Below are 14,125 nucleotides of genomic sequence, written 5' to 3'. Positions count from 1 at the left end.
AGCATATGTAAATTATATTTTACTTGTCTAGTGCCCCTTTCTTTCTTGGCATTGGAAATTCTTTGTCGTAACTTGGCCCCTACCATAAAATAGTCTGAGTCAGTATTTGCGCCTCTGTAACTTCTGACGTCCATTAGGTTTGTAAAGTGCCTTCTGTCAATTATAACATGGTCAATTTGATTTGTGGTGTGTCCATTTGGTGATATCCAAGTTGCTTTTGCCGGTTTAAGAGTTGCAACCGGAAATACTGATAATACCGGAAACAGATATAATGACAAATGATGTGTCGAATGAGAGCTTATAACCCAAAGATGGTGTTAGAGGTGGGAAGTTTAACCTCGGACTTCCGGATTTAGAGTTACAACAGGAAGTAGTGCTTTAAAGTCGCGGAAATAGTACCAGCGATATATTATTTGACGCGACTTAGCAAGATGACAACAAATATATACTTTCGGTTTCATGCCTGTCTTTCCATCCGTCTTTCTGTCCGCAAATATCACTCATACGTATCAGAACTGGTAGAATGACATATGAGGCGTCGAGTGAGAGCTTATAACTCAAGAATTGTGATAAAGGTGAGAAATTTAACCTAGGCCTTCCGGTTCCAGAGTCGCCCTTCTCTAGTCCGGTTCCAGAGTCCGCTTTTAAAGTCGCCGAAACAGTACAAGCGATATATTACTCGACACGCCTTAGCAAGACGAGAATAAATATATACTTTCGGTTTTTAAATCACTTCCGATTAAAAAGGTGTAATCGGAAGTGCCACATTATAGTTGCAGAAATAGTACCTACATGTGATATATCAATAATTTGATTTGTTGTACTAGGAATAATGAAGATTCAAATGAAATTAGATTATAAACATTACATTTGACAAAAACTCAAACCTTATAGGTCAGCACATGACCTACCTATCTTCCCAGATAAGCCTTTCTAGATGAGTTCTACCGTCTTCTTACTGATCTTTTGCCACCTACTTTACCTTCCAATATTTAAAATAATTTTCCTGAATGCTCAGAAAGTGTATATTTGCATTCCAAGTTGTTAACGACTTTGCATATTCTTAGATGACATGAATAAATGGATAGTTTTTATTTTAATGTATGCAGGCGTGCAGTGGCGTGCGGTGACTTTTTCGAAAGGGGAAGCGATTCAATAAGGATATAAAAATATTTTCTTAAGGGTCGAGGGTCGAGCAACTTTCCACCTGATAACACTCTGATGCGCAGGGGCTCTCTATCAGCAAAGTACTTAATTATGTGAGACGTCCTGCGTACAAGGACTCACACACTAAATTCGTGACGCGTGAGGCACTCTATTCCCGCTATTTCTAGTGACTAGTGACCTATCATTGATCTATATTGCTAGCTCGGGCCTTGAGTCCTCGCGCCGGGCTTGGTTTTCTAAAGAAGAATCATATTTAAAAAAAAATACTCCGAGGCATTTTCCACAACACACAACTTTCACTAAAATGACACTTATTTATACTCGAGGTCTATTCTCCTAGCAACTTCTGATAATTGTTGAATGCAGTCTTTTTTAATGGATAATAGGGCTAACTTTCAAAGTCTGTCTTCGCTTGTTGAATTTCTTTTAAACTCTTAATTTGAAACTTTTAATGCATCTTAATACTGCAAAACTTCGTTCAACTGATGCACTTGTGGCTGGGATAGTTAGTAGTACTAATTTACACAACTTGACCACTTCACACAGCGACTTGTTTAAACCAGTAGTTATAAAGAAATCCCAGATTTCTGGGTATTTCTTTATCATTCATGTCAGTTGTTTCATAAATGATACTTAACTGAGAATGCAAAGCTGGGATATCAAAAAATTTTCATTATTTAATCGTAATGACATAAATTCCTCCGTGGGAAATTTTGATGAATTATAATTAGAAATATTAAGATTATATATAATTCTACAAATTTTAAATCGTTAAAATTTTGAAAGCTAGAATTCATTTGTTTTAGAATATTATCAAAAGGTCTCTTTGTTTCCTCTGTTTTCTCTGTCTCTCTGTCTCCGAAATTATCAATCTTCATTATTTTTCTTTCATGTTCAAACCCCATATGTTCAGTTTTATCCCAAATATTTTTAAACTGCTCTCGTTTTTTTAATTATCGTATTAATGAAGTCATCAATTTGTCTTATACAAAATGCAATACCATTTGATTTCTGTAAAATGTCAAATAAAAGATCAGTAAAAGGAAATATCTCTGCAAAAAATTTAAATCGAAATATTCTTTAAGCGAATGTATGTAATACCTAAGCACCCCTTAGCAGCAGTAACAGTCGGAGCATCTCACTTTCGGGAAGGCGATACGACGAGCGCTTCGATGGCATACCAAAATTCGCGCGACTAGTGGCTGCGGTCATTGAACCCTGACCAATTTTAAAAGGGACAACTGCATGACAAGCGGCGATTTTGAGATGCGCTTCTGCCAGGAGTGGACCAAATAGTTGAATTGTGTGCATATTGAGTTCGTTCGTACGCGATTAATTTTTAATATTTTTCAATGCCTATTGGCTAGGTAATATGTAGATTATTTGGATTAGGGAAAAAAATTTATTATTAAATATTAATTAATAATATATTTTCTTATATCGACGAATAAATAGGGAAGCGGCGCTTCCCTCGCTTCCATGGACCGCACGCCTCTGCGAGGCGTGTTGTTTTCTGGGTGATGTGATGGGTATCTCGCAGTCTCTTCTCTTCTTCAACCTGTTTGCATCCACTCCTGGATAAAGGCCTCCCCATGATATTTTATTATTTAAGTGGAAGAGAAATATCACAATAATGATAAAATAATAATTTCTATGATTTTTCAATATTGATTTTTTAGGAACTTTATGTATCCAACAACCATTTAAAAAAACTATGTGGAGGAGTTTGTACTTTGAAAAAACTGAGAGTGCTTGATCTTTCCAACAACCAATTGAAAGCTTTACCTGAGGATTTGGGAAATCTAGGGTCATTAAGAAAATTCAATATAACTAGTAATAAGTTGAAACATTTACCAAAGAGTATTTACAAATGGAGAAAAATTCAAACGCTAGATATAGATGCAGATGAATATGTGTATCCACCTTCATCTATCACTACTCAAGGATTAACATCTATTATGAAGTTTATATCTGTTGGTTAGTATGTTTACTAAGTTTAATTTTTGCGCACTATCAGTAGTCATGATATTTAATGATTCCCGTAGATCGGCAGTTATAACTCATATAATATACAGTATGGTGCAAATAAAAAGAATAAATAAATTTTTTTAGTGAAAAGGTGATTTTGGAAACAAATGCCGAAACAGGTCGATTTTTATTTTTAAATTATGATATTTTGGCATATACGGGGGGTCGGCATAAGTTCGGCAACGCTCATAAATCTGGCAAAGCTGTCGAAAAAGATTAAAACGAAGCATGTTCGTGCTTCAGCTTCAGACAGTTATGTCGGTGTTATGATAGCACGTGAGCGTCGAGCTACGTGGCACGTGAGCGTCGAGCTACGTGGCGTGTGTGCGGGAGTACGTTAATGTTCATTTTGGAGAATGGATAGGTAGACGAGGAATCTTTGAGTGGCCTGCACGATCATGTGATCTGACACCCTGTGCTTTCTTCCTGTGGGGCTTTCTCAAGAGCCGCGTTCTTGCAAGAGGACTACACACCCTTTCAGACCTCCGTACTGCAATTAAAGACGAATTTGAAAATCTTCGCTGACCGCTTAACGTGCTTAGCCGGACCTGCCTCTCCATTGCGAAATATTGCAATACATACATTGATCAAGATGGGTATCTAAACATTTACAGTAACCTTTTTTCGAATCCCTTTTGTAATTTCTTTGAATAAGTTCATTTTGACGCTGCATATTTTTCTCGTAATGCAAATTTGTTGCCTGACCTGCCGACCCCTGTATATATCGTACTAGTGACGTCATCCACCTCGTCGTGATGACGTAATCGATTATTTTTTTAAAATGAGAATAGGGGTCGTGTTTTAGCTCATTTGAAAGGTTATTTAATTTTCTATTCAGTAATATGAACATAAACTTAATTGTTTATACAGGGTGTCCGAAAAGAAAAAAAAAATGAATTAAATTAATTGAGACACAAAGAAGAATGTATGGGATTATTTAATTTAAAATACATTTTACTACTCTCAGAAAAAAAAAGAAAAATTTTTATTTCACAAATAAACATTGCCTCTATTCAGAGACATCTATGAAGAACATTAAACAAGAGGTAGCTGTATACAATCTCCCACGCAAGTGACGAAACCAAGTATGCATCTCTAAGTTACGTACCTATAGGCCATACGAAGTTAACACACGATTACCTTCTAAGTAACGAACAAATTCCCATTTGCTACAGTTGTGATTGTGTAACTATAGTGGACCATAGTGGACTGCCCTTTGTACACTCTAGAGCAACATCGAGCTGGATTACCGGCTACATCCAAAAGTGCTTAAACGGATTAAATAACGATAGAACCATAAACTTTATAAAACATGCAAAACTACTTCACAAAATCTAGTGTAACATTTTAACATTTATGTAATTAATTAAACCATGCTAATAACCCTTAGTGGTTGATGCAATTTTGTAGATAAAAAATAGATTGTTTCTCGCTTAAATTCAATGTTCAAGCTGCCACCCACCTGCCTCTAGGCAATTTGAACATTTAATTTAAGCGTAAAACAATGTTTTTTTGTCAAATAAACATTCTTTTCTGTTTTCTGACAGCAGTAAAATGTATTTTGAATTAAATAAATTACATACATTCTTCTTTTCGTGTCAATTAATTTGATTTAAAAAAAAATTTTAGTCACCCTGTATAAATAATTATGTTAATGTTTCTATTAGTGGATAAAGGATTGAATAACCTTTCAAATGAGCAAGCATATGACCCCTATTCTAATTTCAAGAAATCATCGATTCCGTCTTCACGCCCAGATGGATGACGTCACTAGTATTTATATATAATATACTAAAAAATCATGATTTGAAAATAAAAATCGAGCTGTTCCGGGATTTATTTCCAAAATCGCCTATTCGCGAAAAAATGAATTTATTCCTTTCATTTCCACTATACTGTATAAATATGCAGTATGGTATGGTGCAAATGAAAGAAATAAATTCGTAAACATTACTAAAAGCTTTTTGAAGTTTTTAGATTTAAATTAAACTAAAAAATTGTTGTAAATAAATACAACTGACAGCTAAACAGTTGTCAAACTCGGTTGGGTGATACTGCGCAAGACGAGTGTAGCGAGTGTAGTACACCCTCTCAGAAGTAGGTGTAGATTTAACTCTACACCAGTGTTACACTTTTTTTTTGCTTTCAAAGGAACGAATTAGTGTACCACTACACCTAACAAAGAAACGACTTAATGTAGCACTTTTACACTTTTTCACAACTAGTGGTACACCTAAAAATGTGATAATGCATTTTGTAAGCCAAGTAAAATTGCTAAAGTAAAACCTCTAATGCCATAACCTGTGTTATGGCAGGTTGATATTTTGAATATGGGTGCCTTAGCAATAACGCCTTCATAATTTAAAGGTAAATTTCATTGTAAAGCAATCTCAAAGCCAAAAATAAATATTAGCATTAGATAGCTACACACATAATCAACATAAGTGCTAAATTTGGTTAACTTTGATAAATAAGTTGCAGAGAAAAAAATGAAGAGTTCACATAACATCTTGTTTTTGCTCTCCCGAAAAGTTTACGATTGCAGGGTTATGACACTAATGAAGTGGGGGTGCGATACATTAAATTAATATTATCGTATTTCATTTAAATATCTTAATTATCAATTATTTATTAGATGTTGGTGTTTCGTTTTCACCCGAAGAAGATGAAGTTGATGCAGAAGAGGACAAATATTCCCCTATTGAAGATTCTACCGATTCGGTCCAAGTAATTATTGTTTGTATTTATAAGCGTTGCAGATAGCTTCAAAATATATAACTTATAAGAGGAATCTGATAACCTTAAATGTCATGTTTTTAATACACTAAAAAATTCCTTGGTGTTTGTTGTGTTAGATGCTTTCATTTATTTTACTTTGGTGATGGTTTATTCTTTCATTGCAACCGTAATTTATTATTTAATATATACAACATGATAAACTTTTTTTGTTTTAATACTATAATTGCAAATACACTGCGCGTCAGAGAAAAGGGGCACCCCAAAAAATTGCCCATTTTTGATGTCTCGTATCTCCTAAACTTGTCCGATTTAGGTAATTTTTTAATATGTTATAGTATAGCCTTATTCTTTAACAATATCGCTGTAATAATATTGTTGATAAACAAGTAAATTTTCATTGTATACCGGGTGTACTCAAACTGTGTTCTTTCTTAAAGTTCGCAACACCCTGCCGAATATTCTAGCATTTATAAAATACTGAAATTAAAACAAAAAAATTAACTCTGGTTTTCTTAACATTCTGTTTTTGGATTCATTCGTTTATGTTGGATAATACAAAAGTTAGGTAGGTACCTTAACAACTAGCCATGTTCTTCATCAGTAAAGGGTGTTTCTAAATAAGTGCTACCAACTTTAAGGGGTAATTCTGCATTAAAAGTAATGACAGTTTGCTTTATAATCGTATGTCCGCAAATGCTTCGTTTCCGAGATACGGGATGTTAAATTTTTTCTTACAAACTGACGATTTATTTATTGCTTTAAAACCGGTTGAGATATGCAAATGAAATTTGGTAGGTGTTAAGGGATAGTAATTGCGCATTTTTCGACATGCAATTAAGAATTGTATATTCACCATTGGCGCGCATACAGGTAATATGACTGATCATATTACCCGTATGCACGCCAAAGGTGAATATAAAATTCTTAATTGTATGTCAAAAAATTTGCAATAACTACGTCTTAAAACCCACCAAATTTCATTTGTATATCTCAAATTGTTTTAGAGCAATAAATAAATCGTCAGTTTGTAAGAAAAATGGCAACACCCTCTATCTCGGAAACGAAGTATTTGCGGATATACGTTTATAAAGCAAACTGTTGTTATTTTTTAATGCAGAATTACCCCTTAAAGTTGGTAGCGCTTATTTAGAAACACCCTTTACTGATGAAGAAGATGGTTAGTTGTTAAAGTACCTAACTTTTGTATTATCCAACATAAGCGAATGAATCAAAAAATAGAATGTTAAGAAAACCTGAGACTATAGTTAAGTTTTAATTTCAGTATTGTATAAATGCTAGAATATTCCACAGGGTGTTGCGAACTTTGAGAAAAAAACACAGTTTGATTAGTACACCCGGTATACAATGAAAATTTACTTGTTTAGCAACAATATTATTACAGCTATATTGTTAAAGAATAATGCTATAAAATTGAAAAAATTACTTAAATCGGACAACAGGTTTAGGAGATATGAGACATCAAAAATTACTCATTTTTTGGAGTGCCCGTTTTCTCTGACGCGCAGTGTATATATGCAATAATTTATTGTAGCAATATTAATGAAATTGTCATTGCCATTTAAATTGCAGCTCGATAAATATCGTGCTAGCTTAGTTAAAAATGTAAGTTTACTCTTGATGTAAATGTGGCAACAATCATGTAGATGGTTGTTACACGAGAGATTCATGCCACAGTTAAATGGCGAATTATTGGGCCTTTTAGGAGAAATGCCATACGGTTCTTGGAATCTTTAGTCCTAAATAATTATATTCAGATAACGAAATACATGTAGAGTAGAATAAGTTTGAACAGCCTTTATAAGAATTAAACAATGCATTTATAATATTTTACAATCTAAATTTGATTGTTTGATAAAAATTAGTTTAGTACTATATCTGCCTTTTACAATAATATACATAGAATAATTTAACATGTAGATATATATGACAATGGTTTAAATTTTTCTGGATTGCAAAACAATTAGTTGCCAATATTTATCAGCAAGAGTCATTGCAGCAAGAGAGTTGTGAACCGTCATATATCAAAACTGATTATATCTATGTTTGTGATGTTCGGATAGGCTTTTTTTAGTGGCATGGACTCTATGTCATTCAGCCAGTCACAACATGAGGTACTTAGTGTCATGTGTAGTGTGTGTGTTGAGTAAGTGTCTTGTTACTTTGCAAAGACACGCTAATTGTATCCGAACGTCTGCGGTCCCTCCGGTGCGGATAGGCTTTAACGCCTGCTGTTAAGCCGTTTTCAGTTGGAAGCCTTGATTTAACAAGAGCTTAAAACCTTCTCTCCGTAGCATCGCTATAGCTCACCCACTGACCCATGAGCATTTCGGATCTTGGTGAGCTTTATCGAATTATATCTGACCACTTTTTAGTCATTCTATTTTAGCCATATGACAATAAAAGCATATTATTATTAGAAATAATATGCTTTATTGTCATGAAAAATTGTACAATTTTATCGACAAAGCTTATGAAAAGTCACGAAAACAAAACAATAACAATACAATTATTTACTAAAATTACATAAACCGTCAGTTAAATAAAAAAAAATAATAATGAAGTAAACAGAAACAATCAATTGCAAAATTTAAAAATTTAAATGAACTTAAAATTGCATAGTCTACCTTAGTAACTAATAAGTTTAAAAGTTAGGCTGCTGCATATGACACCCAAATATAGATAAAAAACTACTTGTACAAAGGGTACTGTAATTTCTTAGTTATTGATTAAGAAATTCTTCTACTGAATAATATTAGGTCTGGATCCCGCGTACCAAAAAAATGTTGATTAATAGCTTAATAGCAAGCTGAAAATTTGTTAATAGCTTAAGGGTGTCTAGTCGGACAAACTTTGATATATTGGAACACTGGAACAGGGGAAGTTTTAATTGTGGAACAGGTTAAAAATTTGGAACGTCAGACTACGAAAACGTCAGATGTATTTTGTCCGACAGAACTTCCAACATGATTGAATTGAACATGATTTGAACATGATTCCTGTCATTTGACATGTTCTTCGTGTTCCACTCATTAAAATGCCCACTTGGTGATAGACACCAGTCTGATTTTTGTATGAGAGTTTAATGAAAGGGCAACAAATCAATTGGTCCGATCAAATAAAAGTTCTGTCCGATAAAATACATCTGACGTTTTCGTAGTCTGGCGTTTCAAATTTTTAACCTGTTCCACCATTAAAACTTCCCCTGTTCCAGTGTTCCCATATATCAAAGTTTGTCCGACTAGACACCGTTAAGCTATTAACAAATTTTCAGCTTGCTATTAATCAACTTTTTTTTTCTTATTCGGGATCCAGACCTATATGGTCTTTCAGATAGGTAGGCTTTTGTCATTTTACGGCATTTGGAGAAAGATGTTGCAGATTTAAGTTGTAGAGGGAAATGGTTGTACAATTTTTTTGCGGAATATAATATAGATTTCTTTACTAACTCAGAGGACGCGGTCGCTAAATAGACGTCAAAGGTAGAATTTCTCGAGAAATATTCATGATTCGGTCTTGCTGGAAAGACGTATATGTTAAGCAAATACTTTCTAAAATATATAAAGAAGGAAGAGTTAAAATCCTGTGATCTTTGAAGTAGCTTCTGCAATGTGTTATTCTTCTGGGGCCAAACAGATATCGTATTGCTCTTTTTTGTAATTTGAAAATAACATCGGATTGGCAACTGTACTAGAACCCCAAAAAGGGAGACCATATCGAAGATGCGACTCGAACAAAGAAAAATATGTTATTTTGGAAGATGCTAAATTGAGTTCCTTCGAAACAGATCTTATAGCATAGCAAGCTGAAGATAATTTATTCCTTAACAAATCGATATGAAGGGATCATTTAAGGTTGCTGCCTAAAAAATTCTAAGACATTTTACAGAATCAACAGACAATGGATATTCACTCTCGGCAGAGCCTTGCATACCAAAAGAAAGCTAAAGAAACCTGGGTATCGCCTATTAACCGGAGTTAAGCTGCCCTTAGCATCCACTTGGTCTTGCTCACCTAATAGAATTAGCGATCAAAACCGAACATGAAGTACACCTCCATCAGGACAAGGTTTCACTGATGTCGGAGGAGAAAGAAGTTAATTTATTTATGATATATTTCGTTGTGACTGATTACATCTTAATAATTTAAAAACCGTAGAGTAGCATTTGAAACACAGTAACATAAGGCAAGCCGCACACCAAAGAAACATGAAACGAAAAACATGAAACATGAAACGAAAAACATGTTTCATGAAAAGAAAACACTGCTAAACAAATCTCAAAGTCCGCCTATCAATGAAACGAGTGTGATTCATGCTCATGACACATTTTTATTTTCGGAGAGTCTCATAAATAACCGGACGTATATTTGTTTAGCAGTGGTTTATTTCCATGAAACGTAATTTACGTTTCATGTTTCTTTGATGTGCGGCCTGCCTAATAGTGATCAGAATTAAATGAAATAGAAGTAATAAGAGGACTATTAGGGCAAGACTTTGATAGAAACTCAAATACAATCATATTGATACGTCTAATACACTATTACTTGTTTTAAAGATTTATGGTAAGAGAAGATCTGGAAATAGAATTTAGAACATTCACAAGTACTCATCGGCGTGAATTTGGTTCTTGCTAGTGTTATTCTTCAATATCAAGCCTGATTCAATATCAATCCAATTGTCTGATTTTAGTTAGGTTTGCGTCCATTAGAATGTTGGGAAAAGTAAATAATGATGTTAAAATTCTAATACTAAGGTTGTTCAAATGAAAAGGTACGAAATGACACTGTGGGTATAAATGAAATCTTTATTCAAAGTATTCACCATTGGCCTGAGCACAACGATTCCATTGATTAGCGACCCGAAGAATTCCTTGCTCCTAGAATTTCTGTGGCCGTGACGAGACCCATTCCCTCGCAGCGTCCTTCAGTTCGTCGTCCGAATTGAAGCGCTTCTTTAAGATGTTTTTTCAGGGGACCAAACACACGGAAATCTCAGAGCGTCCTATAACTTCTCACTAGGCCGTCCACCTTGTCGATGAGATCGGCCGTAATCATCGTGTTTGCCTGACCAGGTCTCCGTTCATCAACCAAGCTCTCACGGCCTGATCGAAAACGGGCACTCCATTTTCTCACTGACTTTGACTTGTCGGACACACAGTCTTTCCTAGATACGTTCACCATCCGGCGATTAATATCGGTCGGTTTAACACTTTCCACCATCATAAACCGGATACACCGCCTTGCTGTTCCTTAATCGTCGAACTTTGCAATGTGAACGTCATGCTGTTCTCACACGAACTGCCGCGTCAATTGGACAATGGCTCTTATAAGAGCCTCTACACTCTCCTGTGAATGCGGGCGCCCGGGCATGCCCCGATTGAAGCCGAAGGCTACATTTGCATCCCTGGATGTCTAACTACGCCTACGTTATTCCATAGCGGCATAAGCAAATATGTTTGCGGTTACGTTGCTACGACGTTTTGTACCTTTTCATTTGAACAAACTAATACAACTTCAAGTGTGTTTCCCATTTCTCTTGCAATATGATTTATAACCCCTTTAACCCTTCCTATAAATATACACTGACCAGCACAAAAAACGACCACCCCACAAAATGGTTCATTTTTGATGTCTCGAATTTCCTAAACCTGTTGTCCGATTTAAGTCATTTTTTAAAATATTTTATAGCCTTATTATTTAACAATATCACTGTAATAATATTGTTGCCAGATAGGTAAATTATCCTTGTATACCAGGTGCAGTGGCGTAGCGTGAGTGTCGGCCGCCCGGGGTGGAAGACAATTTTGCCGCCCTCTTATTTAGGTATTTTAATTTATTGTATACTATACATTACATACATCAATTATAGAGAACTTTTCGACGAAAACAGTCATCATTATTTTGCATTATACAGGTTAGATTTTAAATAAAAAAGTTTATCTAAACTTTACAATCACGTTTATTAATAGGGCTTTTCATCGATTGTCATTTGTTTCGAGCTTCTTTCATATGTTGTATAATCTGTGTATAATATTAATATACACGGATTATACGAAATATGATAGAAGCTCGAAACAAATGACTGTGAATGAAAAGCCCTATACAAAAATTATTTTACTTTAACCAGTTGGATACATTGATATACAGTCCGTCCGCTATAACTTTTCCCATGCGGTACGCTTCATTTTCAATCAAATTAAATCAAAAAACAGAAAGTGAAACGTACGCCGATGTGTGTAGTATATAGTATACAGTATACAAAATGTATATACACATCGACGTTCGTTTCAATTTATGTTTTGACTTAATTTGATTGAAAACGAATCGTATCGCATGGGAAAAGTTATAGCGGACGGACTTTAACTTAGGTACTTATCACTTAAGATTATAGCCTAGGAGCTAGTGAACCCTCCGACTAACGGCCTGCCTGTAGGGCTAGAAATTTGTATAGTGATAATTCATAGCACACCAAGGCTAAAAAACATGACCTGGCAGGCATCAGCCCTGCACGTGTATCTACCAGGTGAATCGAAAAGTGCAAATTTAGGGGGTAAAATAAACTTTCTCTTGTAAAGTTTAAATTTGAGTATGTGTTTGAGTAAGTCATTTAGAAGAAATGTGTACAATGACAGGCGATTCTGAACAGCATAAGACCTTGACAGGCGAGGGGAAAGATTAGGGTTTTTTCCTAAAACTATTTTTGTTGCATCGAACACAGTTTTTTTAGGTTTTTTGAATCATTCCAAACAGAAAAGGTCTCTAGTGACTTTTCTCTTAAGTTAATAGTTTTTGACATATAAGCGATTAAAAATGTAAAAATTGCGAAAATGGCCATTTTTAACCCTGTATCGGACATTTATCTGAAAATTTCAATGTTGCCAAGGTAGGTAGATATTCTTTAAACATCGATTCATTAAGTCCCGAAGAGTTTTTTTTGCAATACAATATCGAAAACCCCTTTGTTTTTTAATTATTGCTAATCAAGCGGGCGCGACACTGTAGTATAAGTGAGGACGTTTGAGTCTGCATAAATTCATTATCTCGAGAATGGGCAAATTTGAAGAGAAATCCTCCAACAGGTCGATTTTTATTTTTAAATTAAGACTTTTTGGCATATATATAATACTAGTGACGTCATCCGTGATATCGTATCTGGGCGTAATGACGTAATCGATGATTTTTTTAAAGGAGATTAATGGTTGTGTGACAGCTCATTTGAAAGGTTATTTAATTCTCTATTCAGTAATATAAACATTAACATAATTATTTATACAGGGTGTACAAAAATATTTTTTTTATTAAATTAATTTACACAAAAAGAAGAAAAAATTTTTGCACACCCTGTATAAATAATTATGTGAACGTTTATATTATTGAATAGAGAATTAAATAACCTTTCAAATGAGCTACCACACAACTCCTACTCTCATTTAAAAAAAAATCGTCGATTACGTCATCACGCCCAGATAGATGACGTCACTAGTATTACATATATGCCAAAAAGTCCTAATTTAAAAATAAAAATCGACCTGTCGGAGGATTTCTCTTCGAATTTGCCCATTCTCGAGATAATGAATTTATGCAGACTCAAACATCCTCACTTATACTACAGTGTCGCGCCCGTTGATTAGCAATTAAAAAACAAAGGGGTTTTCCATATTGTATTGCAAAAAGCTCTTCGGGATTTAATGAATCGATGTTTAAAGAATATCTACCTACCTTAGCAACATTGAAACTTTCAGTTAAATGTCCGATTCGGGGTTAAAAATGGCCGATTTCGCAATTTTTTTTTATTTTTAATCGCTTATATGTGAAAAACTATTAACTTAAGAGAAAAGTCACTAGAGACCATTTCTGTTTGGAATGATTCAAAAAACCTAAAAAAACTTTGTTCGATGCAAAAAAAATAATTTTAGGAAAAAACCCTAATCTTTGTCCTCGCCTGTCAAGGTCTTATGCTGTTAAGAATCGCCTGTCATTGTACACATTTCTTCTAAATGACTTACTCAAACACATACTTAAATTTAAACTTTACAGGAGAAAGTTTATTTTACCTCCTAAATTTGCACTTTTCGATTCACCTGGTAGATACACGTGCAGGGCTGATGCATGCCAGGTCATGGTTTTTAGCCTTGGTGTGCTATGAAATCACTATACAAATTTCTAGCCTTACA

The 14,125-nt window shown here is 34.5% G+C and overlaps 1 protein-coding gene across 2 annotated transcripts in view; it reads left to right on the top strand.

The window, feature by feature from the left end:
• The window catches only part of LOC114330708 (E3 ubiquitin-protein ligase LRSAM1), a 182,723-nt gene that overhangs the window by 61,409 nt on the left and 107,189 nt on the right, over nucleotides 1-14,125 (top strand). For both annotated transcript variants that reach the window (XM_050644062.1, XM_050644061.1), the window contains exons 3-4: nucleotides 2,847-3,144; nucleotides 5,831-5,922. In XM_050644062.1, the coding sequence (XP_050500019.1) occupies nucleotides 2,847-3,144; nucleotides 5,831-5,922 (390 nt within the window). The remainder of the gene's footprint in view (nucleotides 1-2,846; nucleotides 3,145-5,830; nucleotides 5,923-14,125) is intronic.

The sequence above is a fragment of the Diabrotica virgifera genome, chromosome 2, assembly GCF_917563875.1.
Source record: "Diabrotica virgifera virgifera chromosome 2, PGI_DIABVI_V3a".
NCBI lineage: Eukaryota > Metazoa > Arthropoda > Insecta > Coleoptera > Chrysomelidae > Diabrotica > Diabrotica virgifera.
The sequence above is the reverse complement of the archived record's forward strand: the minus strand, read 5'-3'. Positions and strand labels throughout refer to the sequence as shown.